Source organism: Castanea sativa, chromosome 5 (genome assembly GCF_040712315.1).
Source record: "Castanea sativa cultivar Marrone di Chiusa Pesio chromosome 5, ASM4071231v1".
NCBI classification, from domain to species: Eukaryota; Viridiplantae; Streptophyta; class Magnoliopsida; order Fagales; family Fagaceae; genus Castanea; species Castanea sativa.
In genome coordinates, this window is record NC_134017.1 from 20942911 (window position 1) to 20966526 (window position 23616).

Here is a 23616-nt window from a genome sequence, read left to right on the forward strand (position 1 = left end):
TGCTAAGGAAAGCAGCACAGTGCTCTTGCTCCTAGCTACCTAGCAATCCAACCTAGCAATGTCTTTGAACCTTCTAGCATGATGGCTCAAGCTCCCAACACATGCTGTCAAAACCAATTATCATGTATGGAACTATGTCATTGGAGAAGATTGTGTAGGGGTTGAGTGCCATTGTTGGGTTCAGGTGAATTTGATAGGGTTCCGTTATTCTTTAGCCACTCTTGTTGTTGTTGCTGGTTCCCCCACTCTCTCAGGCATGATTTTTGTGTTGTTTAGGCTACTTGATTTAGCCTAAACATTAAGTACCACTCTTGTTGTTTAGGCTAAAAATCAAAACCAATTACCATGATTTTTGCTTTTTCCCCCACTCCTTCAGGCATCACAAACATGATCTAGGCCTTGTTCTACAAGGAATAATATGAATTCATGCATATAAATATCAAAGTTATCATGTATCTAGACCATCTAACTAGCGCACAACTGGTGACATCCATAACATGATAGCTAGGAGCTCCCTTATTTTACCATCACTTTTGCAGAAACTAAAATCTAACAACTTCTTAATCGGATCAAGAGACAACCAGATAGAAATAAATCAAATGAATTCCCCATATGGCAGCAGAAAATAAATGCTGATATTTCATATCAAAATTCTACGACACCCCAAATTTCCACATTAACCCTTAGTTCACTTAAGCCAAACTAGATATGATGCTAATGGCTAATACTTAACATGCAGCTCAAAGGGGATAACTTGATATCTCAAGTTTTAATTGGAATAATGAAATATTGAATCAAAAGAAAATAGATAAAAAAAAGGCAAAATCAAATATAATTCAAATTAGCATCCAAATCCCTAAAAAATAAAAGAATTTATATGTGTGGATTATGTCCAAGTAAGTTAATATTTTCTAACTAAATGTGTAGCCAAACCATATCAATTATCATAAGTTAAAGGAAGAATCAAATAAAGAGAAGAAGTACGCATCAACCAAATCACTCATACAACTTGAATCAAAATAAAGAGAAGAAATAAGATTATCCCAAGATTATTTACTTTCCTCATTGACTACTTGAATTATGATAGTGTCAAATCCACATCATACAACTCAAACCCAACATAGCAGCCTCTCAATTTAATGGCTGTAAGAGAACCTATAACAGAAGGGGGACATATCCCATTGGCTTATATTTTTCATTGTTCCTATATGACTTGAAGCCTTTACAAGTATCAATGGAAGAAGAAAAAAAAATCTAACTATACTTTTCTTTCATCTAAATAATAGAAACAGACTTCATATTTCTCGTAGTCACAAGGTTCCTAAAGATCTAGCAATGTTATCTTCCCAAAGTTGTTGTGATCAAGCTTACTGAAGTGATCGCAGATTAGCAATGTCTTTCTCCCCAATCTTTCCCATCTCTTTAAGCTTGTAAATTACATTCTCTAATTTGCTGAAAAAAAAAAAAGGAAAATATTCAGGGTTGATTTCTACATGAAGAAGAAGAAAATTAAGAAATAATAATTGAAGTGCTATATAAACAGACAAGCTTTTAGTAGTCTTCATTACAATTATGTTAGTAACGAGGTGCTTGATTCCAATTAAGTTAGTAGAATCCACAAATTGATAAGCTATTATCAGTTTATCAAACATGGGACAAATGTCTAGCACTAATGCACTATTATATTGGCAATATACTGAACATAATTGATTAAAAGGTTATAGATAAGAGGTGTGTCACTGGCCACTTTCCCTGTAGGTTTGTATCATGAGAATTTAACCAAACCAACACAATTCTGATTCAAACAGAGTCAAAAACACAAAATGCAATTAAACTAGACAAAGCTTTTTGTGCCATAGAAGGAGTTAGACCTATGAAAAAATATCAAATATTAAGGCCCATCTATTGGAAATTAATTTATAATATATAATCCTATACATAAAAAAAAAATTAGTTTAATAGTAAAACAACGAATTATTTTTTCTTATGGAATTTTGTGTATTTGTTGTTTTCTTTCACCAACTTCAAACATGAAATTGTTGTTGATGAGGCCTTTGCAAACAACCTTGTAGAAACACCAATCCCAAAGATTAAACCAAGCAACCAAACCCCATTAGCAGTAGCCATATCTCTCTTAGGCATTTAATCAAACAGCTCTATGGCATACTCAAATGCAACAACTAGCAAAAGGCAGATGAAGATAATAAAAAACCAAGAATTTCACAGAGACCTAACCCAAAAATTAAACTAAAATAAGAATTTGTACTATAAAAATTTGCACATGGAGATTAAAAAAAAAGTTCTTAGAAGATTTAAATAGCAATATGTAAGAAGGGAAAAAAAGAAAAAAGAAGAAGACATACCCAGATTCAACAGTGTGGTGGAACCACCAAGGGGCTGCCGCGACAGGGTTAGTGAGACAGCGGGGAGAAGCTCTACAGTGGCTTTGAACGGTGTAGATTCTCTCTCTCCACCGAACCTAATTCTCTTCTCTTCTTTCTGCTGGGTTTTGGACGTTTAGGTTATTTTAAGTTTGTATTTAAAAGCCACGTGAGTCACATGTGCTTATTTTGTTAGTGTTTTAAATTGTGATTAACTGAAGTATTGATTTGACAGTTGTGAATAGTTTAAGGAGTAAATTGGCTAATAAAAAAGTTGAGGGGGTCTTTTGGCCAGTAGTTCAAGGTTTAGGGGGTGTATGAGTATTTTTCCCTTTTTATTTTGAAAAACTTAAACTCCTTAGGAAGTCGATTCTATTTGAAAAACTTAATACCTTAGATAAGCTTGATTTGGATTGACATATTTGGGTCTTGTAATGTGGGTGTGTGTGTGTGTGTGTGTGTGCGCGCGCGTGTTTTTTTGTTTTTTTTAACACTGATTCTTTGTTTTCTGTTGCTCTGTAGTCCTTAGTGTCAAATCATGAAACCTTTTTTTTTTTTGGTTTTTGTTTTTCCTCTGAATGCATGATTGTTGGATAGGCTGTTGAGGCATCATTATTTTTCATTATCATGTTTTTGCAAACTGCAATATAAGCTCTATTTTGACTGCATTATCAGTTTGGTTGGTTTAGATTTTATCCAATAATTTTTCTTGGGGTTGCAAAACTCATGGCTTGAAATAGAATTCTTCACTGGATTAAGTTTCAGTTTTCTACAAGAGTTGGATGAGTGTCCTTTTTTCCCCTTGCTGTAGGATCAGTAGAATTGATTTGAGACTATTTCCATGCAAATGTTTGACTGATAAAGAAATTGGACAGGCAAGCACAAATTTTCAGTAATGGTTGTTTCTTCAGTACTTTGGAGGATCTCCTGGATGAAGCTCATGAAGTACCAAATTTGATATGTGCTGAGAAAAAAAAACCTTTACCTTTGGATTCTTTCCTTTGCTGATGGCTAAGACAGAAGATGACCAAAGAAATTAGAGATGCCGTTGAAATGATGGGAAGAATGAGAAATTTGAGACTAGATATGCATAGCATCACGAAATGTTTAATGTATAATTTTTAGGTAGTTTTGGAAAATGTGATGATTATTGTGCGTCTGATATCATTCCTGGTTTAAAGTAATATGCTTAGTTTATTTCATTCTTACTCTTTAAGATGATCAGTTGGATGATTTTCCAGATTACAGCTATGAATTTGGTTAAGTTTTTGGTAGTTGCGCCTAACTGTTTTTATAGGGTTAGAGCATCAGCAATGGATATTGCAAATCTCAAATGTAGGCCTAATTTACAATTCAAGCCCAAAATGTCACTCCATTAGATGTTGGGTTTTGTAACTATTGAAAGAAAAAAACGATTGTGCTACAGTGCGATTCTAAACATAGAATCACACTGTAGCTCAATGGTAAAAATAAAATATTATTTTTTATTCTGTTTTTGACTCACTTGTCTCCCTCTCTCTTTCCTCATCCTCTCTCTTCTTTATTTTTTCTCTTCGTCTCCCTCTTCTCTATTTGTTGGCGTAGGGGTTGGCTGTCATGGGTAATGGATTTCTAGATCGCCATGGTGGAGATCAATGTGGAGATTGGCATTAGAGACTAGCGTTTGGCTCCTTTTGGTTTTTCTGGCCCCAATCTCTGTTCTAATAGTCACGTTCCAATCAATTTCTTTGAATCGGCATGGTGGCGAGGTTGGTGGCGCAGCTGAGATGGGCGTGGTGGCTGGAGGTCAACACGGCAGAGATCAGGGTGGAGACCGGTGTGGAGATCGGCATAGAGACCGGCGTTTGGTGGGTTTGGTGGTGTTGACATGGTGGCCGGTTTCTGGGTTTGGTGGCCAGTGTTTGGTTGGTTGGGTTGCTATGGGTTTGCTGGGTTTTTAATGGGTACTTGGTGGTTTTTATTTTATTTTGGGTTTTTGGTTCCAGTGGGATTTTGTTGGGCAGAGGGTAGTGGTGGTGTGGTGGGCATGGTGGTGGCGTGGTAGTGATTGTTTGTTTAATTGTGGCCGGTGCTAGAGGTTGAGGGAGAAAGAGAAGAAAAGGAAGAGAAAAAAAAAAGAAATAGAAAAAAAGGAATAAAAAAGAATATTTAAATAAAATGAGAAAAGAATAGAGTTTTGGGATGTTGGGTGTATTGTAAAATGATATGGTATAATTGATAAAGTAGGTTTTTAAGATGGTAAAATGGGATAGGATGACATTTGCCAATGTGGATGCTCTTAGAGCATCTCCAATAGATGCTCTATCTCTACTTTTTGGAGAAAAAAACTCATTGTTCACGCTCCAACAGCATGTCTAAACACAAAACTTTTCTAAATATTTTTTGAAGTTGCTACAGTAGTTCTCTTAATCTAGAAAACATTGTAGCAACTTCAAATCATTATTTTATCTTAAAAAAATACCGGCTGAAAAAAAAATTCTTTCTCTCTCATTCCTTTTCTCTTTCGTTCTTCACTCTCTATCTCAATGGTAATATACCACAATAAAAAAAAAACACAAAACCCAATCAAAAGATTTGAAACACAAAAACAATATTTCTCATAAGCTTAATGAAATCTGAACAATAAAATAAAACTAATCAAACCAGAACAAAAAAAAAAAAAGTAGAACGCCGATCTCCACTTCTCTGCCGGCGATCTATGTGTGTATGAGAGAGAATTTTTTTTGTGTGAGATAGAGGGAGAGAGTGTTCTAGAATCAAGTAGAAATAGAAAAAGTGAAAAAAGAGAGAGCTAGAGAGAAAGAGAGAGAGAGTTAGCTAAAGAAATGATCTGGAATGAACTAGAAAAAGACAAAGAAGATAGATAGAGGAAAGGAGTGGGATACGTGTATGGTGGAGAAAAAACCAAGTGAAAAAAAGAAAAAAGAAAAAAGAAGAAGAAGAAATGCATGGATGATAGATGGTGTGAAGGGAAAAATAATATAAAAAATAAGAAATGGTAATTAAGAAATGCTACCACAATATTTTTACAATAAATCTTAAGTAATAGATTGTTATTAGCTAATATTGGTGAGTAAAAAAATAATTTCAGCGGTGAGTTCAAATTAGAACTAGTAACAACTTTCCACATAAGATTTTGATGTGATTCTTGTGAAAGTATTACGAAAAATATTGTGAATATAACACTTTTCATTGAAAAATATAATTGTTGAGAATGAATATAGGAAGAATAAATGACGATAAAAAAAGAATAAAGAATGAATGAAGAAATAATATTTAAATTAGATAGAGAATGGGATAGAGAATCCATTGGAAAGTGTATTTGAAAAAGTGGGTAGCTAAAAGATAAAAGTCACTGTTCATTCTTCAAACAATACAAAAATTTGGAGAATTTGCTGGAGATGCTTTTAGTTCACTAGATTGCTGGGTCTTTATTTATTTTTGTCAAATGACCGTTGAATCTTTATTTCTTATAAGATGCATGTTTCGTTATTGTTTCTCACCTACTTCACAAATTACATCTAAAGCTGGACCAAGTATTGATTTTGAACACATCTTAGAAAACATTGGGCTTGGTCTAGGAGGGGCCAAAATTGGCAATTAACCCCAATTTCCAAACTATATAGTTAGTTGGCAACATTTTGAAAGTATGTACAAAACTAACATCTCGAGTTTCTAAAACTCGATTTAGGGCTTATAAATCGAGTCTGAAAGACTCAGTTTTCATGTTCTGATCATGCTCTGATTTGGCATTTTTTCATGTGGCGTTTTTTCACGTGGCGTCCATTTGGAAATCGAGTCTCTAAGACTCAAATTATATCTCAACACTTAGAGCCTCAATTTATGTGTTCTGAATTCACATGGCTATCCACATGGATTCCACCTAAATATTGAGCCTTAGAGACTCGGGTTTTTAAAAGGGAAATCGAGTCTTAGAGACTCGATTGTAAGCTGTGGTGCACAAGCATCCACATGGTTAGGGCAGCTGCTTGTCCTTAGTCCTCATAAGTGTGTGTCTCTTCGTTTCCTCCTCCAAAAACCCAGCAGCACTCTCTCTTCCTCTCTCACTCTCATACAAATCTCACCCTATTACAAAACTTCAAATCAAACTCACCCCCCATTTACACATCCTCATGTCAGGTAAGGTTTTTTTGACACTCACTCTCTCTAGTTGTTAGTGTATATATATGTATTGGTTTTTTTTTATGGGTATGTATCATGACTATTTTTTTTTTGGTTTGATATTTTTCTTTATATTTTTGTTAGAATGATTTGAAGGTTTGTAATGGGGTGAGTTGTGTGTTTAGTTTTTTTTTTGTTTAAGTATGAAATAATAATGATAGAGTGTGTTTGTATGTGATAGGGTGAGTATATGCAAATGTGGGGTTTGTATATGCATACGATATAACAAGTTAGTGTATATATTTGCTAGGCTTTTATAAAAAGTAAAAAATATTTAAGATATATTTGTATTGTTAGGCTTTTATCATGACTATTTTTGTTGTAGTTTGGTTTAATATTTTTCTTTATTTTTTTGTTAGAATGATTTGAAATTTTGTAATGGGGGTGAGTTTTGTAACGACCTAATTAGTCAGACAAAAAAAGAAAAAAGAAAAAGAAGATAAGATTTTTTAAGTTCCCACGTGCCCCCCACCTAACACCCTTCTCCACCACTCATTTTCACTCATCTCCTTATCTCTTTGATCGGCTCCTCACTTCCCTTTTCTTTCTTTTTCTTCTTTTTCATTTTTTGTCTAACACTTTGTTAGGACATATGTGATTCAATGTTAGGAACATATGTCACTATTTTATGTAATTGACTAATCTTTTGACAAAATGCACTTTACTTATATTTGGGTAGATCCAGGATGCGTTTAATACTTCAAAGAATAAGAGTTCAAGTCTAGTATTGAAACTATGCAAATCTGTCCAAGAATCAAGTGAAGAAGTGTTGATTCATTAAAACTCGACAGATAGCTATCTATCGAGGTCTCGACAGCTAGTTCAATAGTTGTATCTATCGAGCTTTACAAAATTTAGATTTTTAGATCTGATTTTCAGCCCATGCTTGTATATTTGTGTAGGGTTTCTTTTCTTACAATCCTAGACATATATAAGGCTTATTTTAAAGGTTGTCACATAAGAAAATACAAGGAGAAGACATGCAAAAGGTGATTGAAGCCTTATTCTCTCTGAAAGAAGCTACTGCGTCTTTGCGTCTTAGGGTTTTGTAACCATGTGCTTCTTGACCTTCATTGTTGATGAAGTGAAGAACTTTGCAGCCAACATTCTTCTTCTTCAAGTTGGTGAGTGAGTCATGTATTGGGAATCATGCAAAGGAGTTAGTCATGTACTGGGATTCGTGCAAAGGAGTTAGTCACGTATTGGAATCTGTGTATCAAAAGGGTGGCGTTCATATATTGAAGAGTTCAGAGGTTCTAAAGCGGTAGAAGGTTTCTGCTGTAAGTTCATCTACGGAGATTGTAAAGTCTAGGGACAAAGGTTTTGTATTAGATTTGAAACTTCTCTTTACTATAGTGGATTGCTTTTCGGGAAGGTTTCTTTCTGGGTTTTTTTACTGTGAAACTAGTTTGTTTCATTAGTTTTCCTGGGTCATCATATCTTGTCTTATTTACTTTTTCGCTGCATATAATTTTGACATGATATTAATGTTTGTTTGTTTTAACAAGTTTTATACATAATAAATATAATTAACAACTTGAGTTCAAAACTTGTTAATTTTATCAACCGGGGTCTAAATTTCCCAATAAGTGGTATCATAGTGGTTACACTCTAATTGGATTAATTTCCTGAGTGTGATCCTTGATTCTCATTGTTATGGATCATGGACAATCTCTTTTGATTTCTCTTTTATTTGATGGTACTAACTATGCATACTGGAAAGTTCGTATGAAAGTTTTTTTGCAGGCTCTAGGTGAACAGGTATGGCAAGTTGTTGAAGTTGGCTAGATTAAGCCAAAGGAAGCACTAGTGGATTGGGATGATGCAACAATCATAGCGGAAAATTTCAACAGTAGGGCCTTGAATGCTTTGTTTTGTGGGGTGACCAATGAGAAATTTAAGAAAATATCATCCATGAAAGTTGTTAAGGAAGCATGGACCATTCTTAAGACCACCTATAAAGGTACCAAGGTAATAAAGACTGTGAAACTTCAAAGACTGTGAAACTTCAAAGACTCACTAGTAATTTTGAAGAAATAAGGATGAAGGAGGATGAGACATTTGATGAGTTCTATGCTAAACTCAAGGATATTGTGAATTCTGCCTTCAATCTTAGAGAATCTATAGTAGAATCATAAATTGTTAGAAAAATCATTAGGTCCTTACTTGAAAGATTCCATGCCAAGATTACTACAATTGAAGAAGTCAAGGACATTGATCAAATTCCTTTAATTGAGCTTGTAGGGAACCTTCAAACCTATGAGATGGGATTAGGCTCAATGGGAACAGGTGGAAAGAGTAAAAACTTGGCTCTTAAGGGTATAGAGGAAGAGATTAAGGACTCTGAAGATGAAGATGAAGATGAAGATGATGATGAGGATGAGGATGAGGATCTAACCTTCATCACTGATGAGATTATTAAGCTTCTTCAATTTAGGAAAAAAGATAAGGGCAAACCTTCTAGGAAATCTAAATCCTCTAGGAAGGGTAAGAATGAGAAACCGCTCATCCAATGCCATGAGTGCAAGGGTTTTGGTCATATAAGGATAGAGTGTCCAAACTATCTTATAAGGGAAAATGCCAAAAAGTCAGAAGATAAAGGGTTGATTGCTACTTGGAGTGACACTGAGAATGACTTTTCTAATGAGTATGTGGATGAATGTAGTCATGTTATGGCTTTTGTTGCCTCAATTGATAAGGTGATTGTGGAGAGTGTTAGTGACAGTGAGGATTCTTCTAATGAGGAAGTACCCAAGAAGTTGACCATTTAGGAAGCATATGATAAGCTATGCACTAAATTCATAAAATCTTAAAAGACTTCTTATCTTTGTACAAAAGAGCTTAATGAGGTAAAAACTAAAAAAGTTAGTCAAACTAGATGAGACTACAAGGTTAGTTGAGACTCTTGTTGTGGAAAACACCTCATTAAAAGGGAAGGTCAAGAATCTCACGGTTGAGCTTAGTCAAGCTAGAACTTAAATAGAGAGGATATCTAGTGTAAAGTTTGATGAGGTATTGAGTGCACAAAAACCTAATTCTGATAAGACTGGCTTAGGATATGCCATTTCCTCCAGCCCCTCCTCTTCCACGGCTTCTGGATCAAGGACTATCATTATGCCTCAATCCGAGAAAGGTAATAAATGTATGAAATCCAAAACTGATTTGGCTAATTCTAAATCCTTTGTTAGACCTCATGTTTGTCACCATTATGGTGTTTTTAGACACATTCGTCTTAATTGCTTTAAGTTGTATCCTCAAAAGCAAGTGTCCAAATGGTCACAGGTTTCCTCTCAAGGACCTATACCTTTTTTTTGGAGAGTTATTAAAAATTTTGATCTTTTTAACTCAATTTCAAGAGAATTTTAATTATTCCTTGTCCTTTAGTAGACATACTAGGATGCGTGTCTTTTCATCTTCATGGCCAAAGACTCGTGTTGTGTGGGTGAGAAAGGAGTCTAAGACTTAATTTTCTTTTTTATTTGTCCTCAACTTTAATTCTTTCTATCTAAAGTAGGACTCTCTTTGCTTGTTTTCTTATTTTCTTTTGAAATCATGCTTTCATGCATCTGCACCTTTTGATCATGTCTTCATGCACATGCATTTTTCTTTTCTGCTTTCATTTTGTTTGTCTATTTTTGTTTGGTTGTTTACTTTTTATTTTGTCTTGTTTTCAAAAAAAAAATGAAAAATCAGAAAAATACAAAATCAGTGTGTGTATGTGTACATTGGTACTTATGTACCTTGAATGGCCATTGAACCAAAGTTTTCTAAACTTTGTATCTCTTGTAACTTGGATGAACATATTTATGCACAACTAAGCAAGTGAGGTTTGTGACTCTTTATTTGTGATGAGTAAGGTTAAGTAATCTCTTGTAATTAACACTCGTATCACTTTTTTTTGACAAGAAGGACTAAAAAATTCTAAGAAAAAGGTATAAATAACCATTTCATCACTGTTGCCCACCAATCATGAAATAACATCTGTATGCTTCAGCATAGCAAAAGTGCAATGTCAAAAAACTTAACATAATTGAGTATTTCTTTTCTCTCTCTTATATACCCATGCATGATATGCTTAATAAAAGAAAAATATGATAGGTCAAAAATGTATTGACTCATTGTGATGGATTAATTGATTAATTAGCCAAGTTTAATTAATTAACCAATTTAACATGCAAACGCATGGTAGCATTAATAAATCACCAATTAAATTAACGTGTAGTGGAAAATAAATTGACACGGTGATTTATTTACGAATGGGAAAAACCTCCAAGGCAAAAACCCCACCGGGTGATTTTAAGGCCACCACTCCCAAGAATCCACTATTATCATAACAAGCGGTTACAAGTAAAGGAATCTCAATACTTTTTACCAACCTACAGTTAAACCCTTAACCCAATACCCAATTGGACTTGTTCTGTAGTGACAATCTCTCCTTTTTGATGCACGGCTCCCAGTACGTGACTAACCAATTGCACGGATCCCAGTACGCGATTTCAATCATCAACTTGAGAAAGATGTTGGCTGCAAAGTTCTTCAGTTCATCCTCACAATGAAGAACAAGAAGATGCTTGGTTACAAAACCCTATGGTGAAAAGACACAGCAGCTTCTTCACAAAGAGATGAACTAGGACAAACTTTATCTTTGCTCAATGCTTGTGCAACTTGTATATACTTTGATGGCCCTAAAAATAATCCTTTTATATGTTCAGAGTTATGAGAAAAGAAGGCCCAAATACATATTCACGGATTGGAATCAAAACAGATTTGAAAAACTGTTTTTCTTAAACCTCGACAGCTAGAGGTGTCGAGATGCTGTCGAGCAACTGTCGAGCCTCGGGCTGGAACAACTTATTAAAGCTTGATAGATGAAGCTGTCTAGAATCCATTATTATCATAACAAGCGGTTACAAGTAAAGGAATCTCAGTACTTTTTACCAACCTACAGTTAAACCCTTAACCCAATACCCAATTGGACTTGTTCTGTAGTAACAATCTCTCCTTTTCGATGCACGGCTCCTAGTACTTGACTAACCAATTGTGCAGATCCTAGTACGCGACTTCAATCATCAAGTTGAGAAAGATGTTGGCTACAAAGTTCTTTAGTTCATCCTCATAATGAAGAACAAGAAGATGCTTAGTTATAAAACCCTATGGTGAAAAGACACAGCAACTTCTTTACAAAGAGATGAACTAGAGCAAACTTTATCGCCGGTTACAAATTACTTAAACAAACTTTGCTCAATGCTTGTGCAACTTGTATCTACTTTGATGGTCCTAAAAATAATCTTTTTATATGTCTAGGATTATGAGAAAAGAAGGCCCAAAGACATATCCATAGATTGGAATCAAAACAGATCTGAAAAACTGTTTTTCTTAAACCTCGACAGCTAGAGGTGTCGAGATGCTGTCGAGCAACTGTCGAGCCTCGGGCTGGAACAGCTTATTAAAGCTTGATAGATGAAGCTGTCGAGCCGGTTGTCGAGTCGGCTGTTGAGCTTTAATGACAGACACTTCTTCAATTTGTTTCTTGGACAGACTTGTATGACTTTAACATTTGATCTTGAAACAAGGTTTCTTGAAGTATTAAAAACATCCTAGATCTACCCAAATACAAGTAAAGTGCATTTTGTCAAAGGGTTTTCCAATTACATAAAATAATGACATATGTTCCTAACAAGTGAAACATATATGTCATTATTTTATGTAATTGGCAAACCCTTTAACAAATCTTCATAACATAAAAACACTTATGCAATCTTGTGATGTTTTCACACACAACACGCAATATTCTTTGCTACTTTTGATACATGTGCAAGTACAATGTGATTTGGCCATCACAAGGTTTACATGCGCTAATGTATGCTCACTAAACTGTCTTAACTTGTTTTTGAAATATAAAATTGGTTAGACTTGTTTAGTGTGTGTGTGTGTGTTTTGGGATCTATGTGCTTAACAATTTTTGTTGAGAGATCTTTTTGAGAGGTTAAAATGTTGTTTGGATCCTTGGTTGAGTTGCATGTTTGATTGCATTTATATTTGTGTTTTTCTCTTCTTTGAAAAACTGTTTTTAAGCAATCTCGACAGCTCCTCGACACCTCTTGACAGCTAGGCTATCTATCGAGCTCTTCAATTTTTTTATTTTATTTTATTTTTTTACTATCGCAATCTCTATAGCTCCTCGATAGCTTCTCAATCCATCGAGAAAATTTCTGTCTGCTCGATAGATCCTTGACACATTCTCGATCCATCGAGATTGGCTCGATAGCTGCTCACACCTCTCGATCGATCAAAATTCTCTTGCATGCATTGTTTTTCACATGTTTTGCATATTTCTTTGATCTTGTCATCCATAGCATTTTATTTCATTACATTCATGCATTTTTATGGATTCCTTGTGCCCCTTTGATCATCCTTGATCATCTTTATGTTTCTCAAGTGAAGCTTTCTAGCTTCTTATATCCTTTGTCAATCATGACAAAATGGGGGAGAAATTGTGGAGAATATGTGGTTTCTTTTTAAGATTCTACATGTTAGGAGAAGAATATAAGCCCTTGTAAGGGGGAGTTGTGTTTCATCTTGTGAAGGGGAGTGTTTACCTCCTTGTTATGGTAGGAGCTTCTTTTAGCTTCTTCTTCTTGTACATTGGTCTTGTGACCATGTTTACATACATTGTGCTTATCTTTGATATATATATATATATGTGATGATGTATGATTTCTTCACCTACCTCTATATGTGTTGTTTCTTTTCTCTCTTTATACACATGTTTCTTATTTGTATGTAATCTTTTATTTCTGTCTCACACTAAGATGCCTTGATGAGTTTTGTTTAAAGTATTTCAGAAATACAAGTTGTCAAAGTCTTTCTTGCTATGAACTCTCTTCTTGCAAAATTTTTCAAGAATTTGTGTTAGGATAGAAATTATTGTATTTAACAAGTGAGTATAAGTTGAGTGATATATGACTTCTCTCATATGTTCATTTATTTGTTGTGGTTTTGTCACGGATTGCCAAGGGGGAAGATTGTTAGGACATATGTGATTCAATGTTAAGAACATATGTCACTATTTTATGTAATTGACTAATCCTTTGACAAAACGCACTTTACTTGTATTTGGGTAGATCTAGGATGTATTTAATGCTTCAAAGAACAAGAGTTCAAGTCTAGTATTGAAACCATGCAAATCTGTCTAAAAATCAAGTGAAGAAGTGCTGATTCATTAAAGCTCGACAGCTGCTCGATATATAGCTATCTATCGAGGTCTCGATAGCTAGCTCGACAACTGTATCTATCGAGCTTTGCGAAATTCAGATTTCTAGATTTGATTTTCGGCCATGCTTGTGTATTTGTGTAAAGTTTCTTTTCTCACAACTCTAGACATATATAAGACTTATTTTAAAGGCCGTCACATAAGAGAATACAAGGAGAAGACATGCAAAAGGTGACCGAAACCTTATTCTCTCTTAAAGAAGCTACTGCGTCTTTGCGCCTTAGGGTTTTGTAACCAAGTGCTTCTTGATCTTCATTATTAATGAAGTGAATAACTTTGCAGCCAACATTCTTCTTCCTCAAGTTGATGAGTGAGTCACGTATTGAGATTTGTGTAAAGGAGTTAGTTGCATACTGGGATTCATGCATCAAAAGGGTGGCGTTCATATATTGAAGAGTTCAGAGGTTCTGAAGTGGTAGAAGGTTTCTGATGTAAGTTCATCTACAAAGACTGTAGAGTCTAGGGACAAAAGTTTTGTACTAGATTTAAAACTTTTCTTTACTATAGTGGATTGCTTTTTGGGAAGGTTTCCCCCTAGGTTTTTTACTGTGAAACTAGTTTGTTTCATTAGTTTTCCTAGGTCATCATATCTTGTCTTATTTACTTTTCCGCTGCATATGATTTTGACATAATATTGATGTTTGTTTGTTTTAACAAGTATTATACATGATAAATCTAATTAACAACTTGAGTTTAAAACTTGTTAATTCTATCAACCGAGGTCTAAATTTCCTAACACACTTCTCTTCACTCCCTCAAACTCTCCCGCTGGTACCTCCATACCACCATCATTTTTTCATCAATGTCACCAAAAAATCCTTAAGAACCCATAAGCACCTTCACATCCTTTTTTTGAGGTAAAAATTTCTAATCTTTTTGGTGGGTTTAACACTTTTGCTTGAGGTTATTTTTATATAAGTTTTAATGATGATACCCACGTGATTTATGAGTATTGGAAGTGATATTTATGTGTTTTTATGTATGAGTTTTGTATTTGTGGAATTATTTGATAAGTGGATATATAATTTGTACTAATGATGACTAATTAAGGTTTATGTATGGTGGGAAATTTAGGGGTTTTAAATTATAACATGTGATGATTGTTAAATCTAATTTTTCCATTGCCATTGGGTTTATTTGGAGTTAGTTGAAGTTCTAAATTTCTTGTCTTGGAGGATATTTTGATTTTGCTTTCATGGGTCTCTTAATGATGTAGTGTAAATTTTATGGAAGCTAGTCATAATGTTGGAGATGGTATTAAATGGGTTAACATTATAAATTGGAGTTTATGCCTTGTGAATCAATTTGTTGAGAAACTTTGGAAGTGGAATATATTATTATTGATGAGGTTAAATACTAGGCTTACCTAATTAAGTGTTTATTTGGCAATTCCTAAATTGTAGCTAGATATAATTTCAAGCTCTATGCTTATTGTGATAGGTTTACTTGATATTTTTTCGGTTCTAGCTAATCTCCTTGGAGCTTGGAGAATTAGGATTTTGCGGTTGTGAGGTAAGTAGCTTTTTAATGGGTTTTTTGGAAAATAACCATGTTTCATAAATGTTGTTTTTGGGTCAAACATATTTTGAAAAATTATATATGGATATATGTTTTCTTAAAAGTGTTGTGTTGTGACCCTATTATATATTATTATATATGAAAATGTATCATATTTGGTATTGCATTTGGGGAAATGCATGAATTGTTAACATGGAAAATATGAGCATCTTTTATTCAATCTTTGATAAGGAAATTATGGATTTTATGGTTTATTAGAAATCTAAAGATGCTTATCTTGTCCTGTTATTTGGGAAATTGATAGAAAATATTTTTGACAAGAATGAAGTTGAAAACCTTATAAACTTTGTGGAAGTTAGATTATGTAAGGATTTTTTTTTTCTTTCTGAAACTACCTGGTTGTAAACTATGTATTTGAATGGAAATGTATAACTGTGAGTTTTATGTGGTTTTAACCCTATGCCATGTGTAATTTCTCGATGATTACCCGATTTGGTTTTCGTAGTCTTTGTAACAACGAAATCAGATCCAAGTCAGTACCCTTCACTTTGGATGACGCGTTTTTCCCTGCTGCCCATGGGGGGAAGAGGTTCCTTGATTGTGTGTGGGTGAGGCTGCTGTTCATGGGACCAAAAGACCACATGTAAAAGAGGTCCAATTTGACGCGCTCTCTCTGCTGTCCATGCCCATGAGGAGAGAGAAAAACCTTGAGGGTACGGGTGAGGCTGTTGTCCATGGGGCCAAGAGTTTGCATACCAAAGAGGACAATATCATGCCAGTTGTGAATGAGTGGATCCCCTGACTGGTCTATGTGGTAGTGTGGTATATTTGTGATAAATTACCGTATGTTAGATATTATGGTTTTAGAAATTATATAGTTGGTGCTCACAGATTATAGTATATAGTTTCAAGGTATTTATTTTGAGAAACTTTGTATTTTATTATTTAATCATTATTGTCATATTATTATTATTGAAGATGAAACTTGCATTTCCCCCATCCTCATTAATTATGCTACTTACTGGGTTTTGTCTCATTCCATTATTTTATAAACTTTTCAGAGTAGGCAACAATCTCTTGAGACAGTTTTTTTGGTGGCTAACAGTAGTCAAACTAACTACTAATGGAGGCTGAACTTTTGTAATAGAGATATTAGATGATGTACATCTTAGAATAGGCTTGACTTATTCTTTTGTATATTATAGTGGTTGTGACGTTATTCCCACTAATGGGACAAGCTAATGATACCTAATTATTTATTCAGACCTCTATTCTTTTGTGGCCAATGGTCCTTGTAATTATTGCTTAGAGCTCTGACTTACTTTAAGAGTATATTCAATGGAATTATTATGATAATTCTTGATGTTAGTACTTGATAAGATTTATGTGGATTGAATTGTCAAAAATGAAAAATTTACAGGTACTTGAGCCATCTTTCTCATGCTTTGGACCCTTTGGGATTTGGGCCATGACAAGTATTGTCTTTAGTTTTTTTGTTTTTGTTTGAGCATGAAATGATAATGATTGAGTGTGTTTGTATGTGATGTGGGGTGAGTATATGCAAATATGAGGTGTGTTTGTGTATGCATATGATGTAACAAGTTGTAATTTTTGTACTTCGAGCAGATAAAAAAGTTTTGTAATTGATGTTAAATGAAAGAGATAAAGTATGTCACTAGCATATTACACTCAACTCTAATAGGTTCACAATCTTTGAATAATATTGATATAAATATATATTACAATGGACCCCTTGTTAATCCTGAAGAGATTGACGGATTCTCATTTAAAGGGTCGGGTATCCAGTGTTATTATATCATGATACGTTGTAAGTTGATGACGTTGAATGATTTGAAGATGAAAATAATGGAAGAATTGAATTTGAACCCTACTTGTTATGACATAAAAATTATTTACCGTTACCCATAAGAAGTCCTTCATGAATAGATAAATTACGGGTATCTGGCGATCAAAGAAGACAAACAATTAAAAATCATGTTTAATAGGATCCATAAAATGACCCAAGTAAATGCTGCTAAGTTGTACGTAAGTTCGGAGCTTCTTGCAGAAGTTAATGCCGAGAAGATGCAACAAATAACTACATCTTTACAATTTACAACCCTAGATGATGGACGCACTACAATGGGAGGCTATACAATGGGAGGTTATACACTCCCATCTCAAGATCATGCTACCAATACTGGTGAAACACTCCAACTTCAAGAGACACATTTAGGGGAGGAAGACGAAGATGAAGATCATGTTGCGAATAATGGTGAAAATCTTGATGATATGGATGAGTACGAAGAGAGAATTAAGCGAGGCGACTTTGACAGGGATGTGGATGATCATAAACTTGCTCCCAATTTTGAAGAGGAAAATATGGAGTACCATGATGAAGGTGATGCGGACGATGATATTGGCATCTAGCATGTTACAAATACGATCACTGCCTACACATCTCCTGCTAAGTCATTCTATGCAAATACTTGGGAAAATATGGTTGATCCTTCACGTCTTTAGATACCATTTGTTTTTACTTGGGAAGATGGGATGCATTTTAGTAAAGGGTTGACTTTTGCAAATAAAGAGGCGGTGAAGCGTGCATTAATAATATATGCAGCAAAGGATAATAGGAATTTTACAATTCGGAGGTCGACCAAAACTACATTGTGCACCACATGCATTGTCACCAACTATAAGTGGTGCGTTGGGCATTCATGAAGGCTAAACTTAATGGTCTATGGATGGTAGCGTCTTATGTGAGTCCACATAGTTGTATACCCTTTGGCCTGCAAAGAGACGGTAAAATGATGGATTCTAATTTTCTTGCATAAAAAATTATGGGAAAATTGCGACAGGATTACAGTTCTCATATTGATCAGCTCTGGGACATCATACATACTAAGTATGATCATAAGCTTTCTTACTATAAGGTATGGGATGCAAAACAAAAGGCAATTGCTAAGATATTCGAGGATTGTGATTAATCTTACCAAAGGTTGCGAAAGTTGTTGTTGGCATACTTGGATCAAGATCCGAGTACTCAGTACAACTATCACACCATACCTAGGGATGTACTTGGTACTACGTTACTGTGCTATGTAATTTGGGCATTTGCTCTATGCATTGCTGCATTCAGATATTGTAAGCCAGTGATCAGTATTGATGGGACTCATTTGTGTGGTAAATATCAAGGGGTTTTGATGATTGCAATGGCAACTGATGCTAACAATAAGGTTTTGCCTCTCGCCTTTGTTGTTGTGGACAAGGAGTTAGGGTCTAGTTGGGGGTGGTTTTTAAAGTCTCTCAAGATTTCGATAGGGCATGTGATACTTGACGAGGGCATTTGCATTATTTCTAACCGACATAAAGGCATCAAATGCGCCATTGCAGAGTGGCCTAGAGATGATGACGGAAGCCTACGGGTATTTCACCGATACTGGCTTCGACATGTTGCTAGCAACTTAAACACACATCTTAATGACCCGACTCTAAAGGCATTGGCCTTGAAAGCTGGATATGCAACTTAGGAAGCTAAATATGAGTCCATAATGCAAACCATTAAGGATGTCAAGATTAATGCACTTAGGAGGATAGACCTAAATGATGACGAACCTAAATGCTATATGTCATACACATATCTAATGAGTGAGGATCTGGACAAATGGACCTAGTCATATGATGGTGGAAGACGTTACGGGGCAATGACAACCAATATCTCTGAGTGCTTTAATGGGGTACTTAAAGGTGCTCGCGGTTTGCTCATTGCTGCAATGGTTAAGTTCACTTGGTGCAAAATTGCTACATATTTTCATGATCGACATAAAGAAATTACTTATGATCTCTCTAAAGGTAAGGTGTGGAGTGATTATGCCATGGGGATTTATACCAAAAATGTGCACAAAGCTTCAGGACAAACTATAAGGGCATTTAATCATGAAGCTGGTATATATCAGGTGCTTACCCCGTACAACGACTATAGAGGTGGAGGGGGAAACCACAATCATGAAATAAACATATTAGCTAGAACATATAGTTGTGGAAAGTGGCAAAACATTAAGATCCCTTGTTCACATGCAATAAAAGTTTTTCAGAGTTTGCGACTTGATGCGACCAGCTATATTAACCCATGTTACAGTTTGGACAACGCCATTCACACATATTCACATCAATTTGTGGTGCCAAAATCAGAGTCATTATGGAGGGATGTTAGCAGGCCACGATGGGTGCCTGACCCAAATCTGTTGCGGGCCAAAGGTCGTCCTGTGAAGTCAAGAATAAGGTATGAAATGGATGGGGTACAATGAGAACGAGGAAGCGGAGGCAAGATTTGGACTTGAGGGAGATTCAATTGAGGCAGCAATGCGGAGTATGTCATGAAGAGGGGCATAACCATAGAAGATGTCTCAATTCCTATGGGGCTTCAACAAGTGGTAGTGTTACAAACTAGGCAAGTGCTATTTTTATATAATATGCTCAGAATTTCATTTGTTTTTTGTTTTTCGCATTTGGGAACTAACGACCGTATTTAATTGTTTGTTAGGCGAGCGAAGACTCGATTTTGGAATGGCATTGTACGTGGAAGTTGTGGTTATCTTTAGTATGGACAAGTGCTAGGCGACTATGTAGAATATGTTGTATCGACTCAGTTGTTATTTTGTTTATTGCTGAATATTGTTTTAATTGAACAATTTTCTATCCATTGTACTCGTTACATTAGTTGCATTGTGCATCTTTTTATTGCAACTGACTACAAAATATGTGCTGATTTCATCTACATCTTCTTGGGTTGGTTCCCTCATCTTTTATATATATTAACCTCATATCTAGTTGTTTACTACTGTCCATGTGATGTGTTTTGAATCTAGTTTACTGCTATAGGTGAGGGAAGGAAAAAAAATTCTCAGTGGAAATCGAGTCTTTTAAACTCGATTTCCATTTGAATGGCATGTTCATAAATAACTGACAATGGAAATCGAGTTTCAAAGGCTCAATTTATACTAGATTTATTTAACAAAAAGCCACTGCAATGTAAATTGAGTTTCAAAAACTCGATTTCCACTGGGAATTTTTTCAGCGTAAATAATTTTGAACTCTCGGCTTGACGTACTCGCTACTAGTGAACTCAAGTACTAAATAGAACTCAAGCATTATATACTCGATTTATACTTTTTTTTTTTTTAATAATGGAACTTCCAGTATATAATACTCGAGTTCCACTGTATTTAAAAAAAAAAATCCTTTTTACATTTTCATTTGTTAGCAAGTCACTTTCTGCTTCCTCTTTTACCATCTTGCTTAGGATAGTAATACCATCTCACTTTCTGCGAAACCATATGCAGAAGAAGTTCTCATTATTGTTTCAGCCACAATCATATCACACCAATCCAATTGTCATAGCTTTTTTTCACTCAGTTTATGAAAAAAGAAAAAGAAAAAAAGAAGCATTCCAGATTTCTACCAGAATCTTTATTCCATTGATTATAAATGTACTGTGAGTTTTGGAAGAATGCTTTTAGAGTGAATACAATTTCTGAAAAACTACTTTGTTGTGTCCCCTTCATAGAGTTTACTCACCTGTTCAATACAATAGCTTTTGTTCTCCCAGTAATAGACTTCATGAGTTTGTTTGGATCTAAGTTCCAATGAGGAGCATCAAGTGCCTCAAATACCTGTCATTTCCTTTTTTTAATGGTAGTAAGTAATTATGAATTTAAAAGTATCAAGTACCCTTGGTATTAACAGGCAGCAGGACTAACTTATAATCTATGATAAAGACTTTAAGCCCTAAGTAATAATAAGAAGCTTACTGGGACTCCCCTTGCCATGGCAATACATCCTTCGTATGTTTCATATGAAGGGTCTAAAAGTACAACTTCATCACCTCGGTCTATGACCGTCCTTACATAGCATGGCAGTAAAGAGAATCACATATGTATTCGAAAACTGAAAAAGCCGACTCAAATAATAACATCAACTAACAAGAAAAGCAAAGAGCTTACTTGCAAACACTGCTGCTGCAAATGCCTCAGTTTGGCCACAGCAGATAGCTATATCAGTAAGTGGGTTGACATCCAAACCATGCATGTTCTTCACTATCTTTGCCAAGTGGTCACATATTTCTTGCACATGCCTTACATTGCAACAGTTGATCTCCATTAAGCTGAAACAACTTTAAAAAGAAAAAGAAAAAGGATCAAGTGTAGTTTTGCATTGGTATCATAGTAAGTTTCTTTAGTGAATGGATAACAAAGGGTTATGTTTGTTCCTAAAGTAGCAATCCTTCAAGTGGAAGTTCGAAGACAACAAAAACGACCTTGTCTTTAACTACCAACACCACCACCACCACACGAAGCTCGTCTCCGAGCCATTTCAACGAGGCAGAGTCCAAGCCTCTGCCAGAAATCTTGCTGCTGGTCTCTGGCGATTGCTCGGTGCTCCTCACTGTCAGCACGTAACTTTTTTTTTTCACTATTACTGTATTTTCAATGGGAGAGTATTGTCTTTTATTATTATTATTTTTTTAAAAGTTTGAAACTTTGGGTTTTGTTTTAATTTGGGTTTGTATAAAAACTGAATTTGTGGTTGGTGAAAAACAAGTACAATGATACTTTCATCTGAATTTTGTATGTTAATGTTAATGAAAAACAAAACAAAACTCCTTCTTTGTCGACGCTAGTACATATGTTGGCTTAATTGAGCTGAGTTATTGTTATAAATTGGAGAAAAAAAATTATAAAAAATAAAATACAATGTTGGAATTTTGTATTTTCTTTTCTCTTCTTTTAATTTTCCATAGATCAAATCGTGCTTGCCTTGATGAGAATTAAATCAAATAACTTTGATTCTATAGCTTTTCATAAAAGGGTAAGAGGGTGTCTATAAATAGAGCCCAAGTCTTCAAGCCTTTTTCATTTTTGAACAAACTCTCCCCATATATTTACGCTGTCACCAGAATTCCATTCCATATGATTGAAATTCTCCTATTATTTGGAAAAGTAATATTTTGCATAACAATTAATGAACAACATAAGCAAAGCTAACACATTCCCTGGGACCAGGCATGCCACAACATAATGGACCTCATTAGCTCTTTTTAGCTCGCTCAATATCATGTCAGCTTTGCAGCAATGCAATTTAGTTTTGTGGGTATAGTTCTACAGTTCTTACTTCTTAGTATATTATAATTGACAGATTTATACTTGAATTCAAGATAAACAGTTAGGACAAGATTAGTGAACTGTTTGTAAGAAGTTCCTAAAAGAAGGCAGGACCTAGGATGCACGGACGCGTCGCCAGAGGAGCCGCACCTGCGTTCGACGCGACGATGCGCTAGGGACGCCGCTGCACGTGCGTCAGTGCCGCGTCTTGCCACGTGTTCTTTTTTTTTTTTTCCACGACTCACGCCGACGCAGCTCAGACTTAGCCCGACTCGCGCTAAATCGGGCTGATTCGCGCCGACCCAGGCCGTATCGAGCGATACCGGCAAAACCGCCGAAATGGCCGATTCAGGCTGAAATTTTTTTTTTAAAAAAAGGTGCAAAACGCACCGTTTGAACTTAATAACAAACCCTAAAGGGTTGGAACTCTCTCATGCATTCTCACTTCATCAAACACCAAACTTTAGCTCTCTCTCACGCCGCGTCACTCGTCACTCTGTGCTCGCTGCTGTCTCTCTCACGCCGCATTCTCACTTCATCAGTCATCACACTTTAGTTTTCTTTGCCTTCACTCTCTACCTCTCTGTCTCTGCTCTCCGTCTCCCTTGTGAGACACAGCCACTCGGCATTCTCAACTCAGCTCTTTCTCACGCATTCTCAGTTTCTCACTTCATTCAAACTTTAGCTCTCTCTCATGCATTCTCAACTCAGGTATTGATATAGAGCTTTCAATCTTAGTTTGATTTGTGATTTGTGAATCTACGAATGTGATTTGTGAATCTTAGTTTCTTTTCAATCTTATTTCAAACTTATGAGTTGTATTCTATCTCCAAACATCATGGAATGTTTTAGTTTCAATCTTGTGGGTTGTATTTAATTTATGAACATCATGTTTTAGTTATTATCTACTATTGCTCTTAAATTTGGTATATGTTTATATAATGTGAAAAAGTATGCTTACCAATATATTAAAAATATGCTTCTCAAAAAAAAAAAAAGCAGTATATTAAAAATATAAATAAAAATATTTTTAATAATTTTTTAATTGCCGAGTCCCGTCGCACCCGCACCCACCTTTTTCAAAAATTTCTAAGTCCCG

The 23616-nt window shown here is 35.2% G+C and overlaps 1 protein-coding gene across 1 annotated transcript; it reads left to right on the forward strand.

Moving 5' to 3' along the window:
- The first annotated feature begins 19061 nt into the window (after nucleotides 1-19061).
- LOC142634901 (uncharacterized) lies at nucleotides 19062-19664 on the forward strand. Its single transcript, XM_075809145.1, has one exon. The coding sequence runs from the start codon at nucleotides 19062-19064 to the stop codon at nucleotides 19662-19664; it is 603 nt and encodes a 200-aa protein (XP_075665260.1).
- The last annotated feature ends 3952 nt before the right edge of the window (nucleotides 19665-23616 follow it).

What these genes read in the sequence shown, in the direction of transcription:
- LOC142634901 (XM_075809145.1), top strand. Translation starts at nt 19,062, where the DNA reads ATGACAACCAATATCTCTGAGTGCTTTAATGGGGTACTTAAAGGTGCT.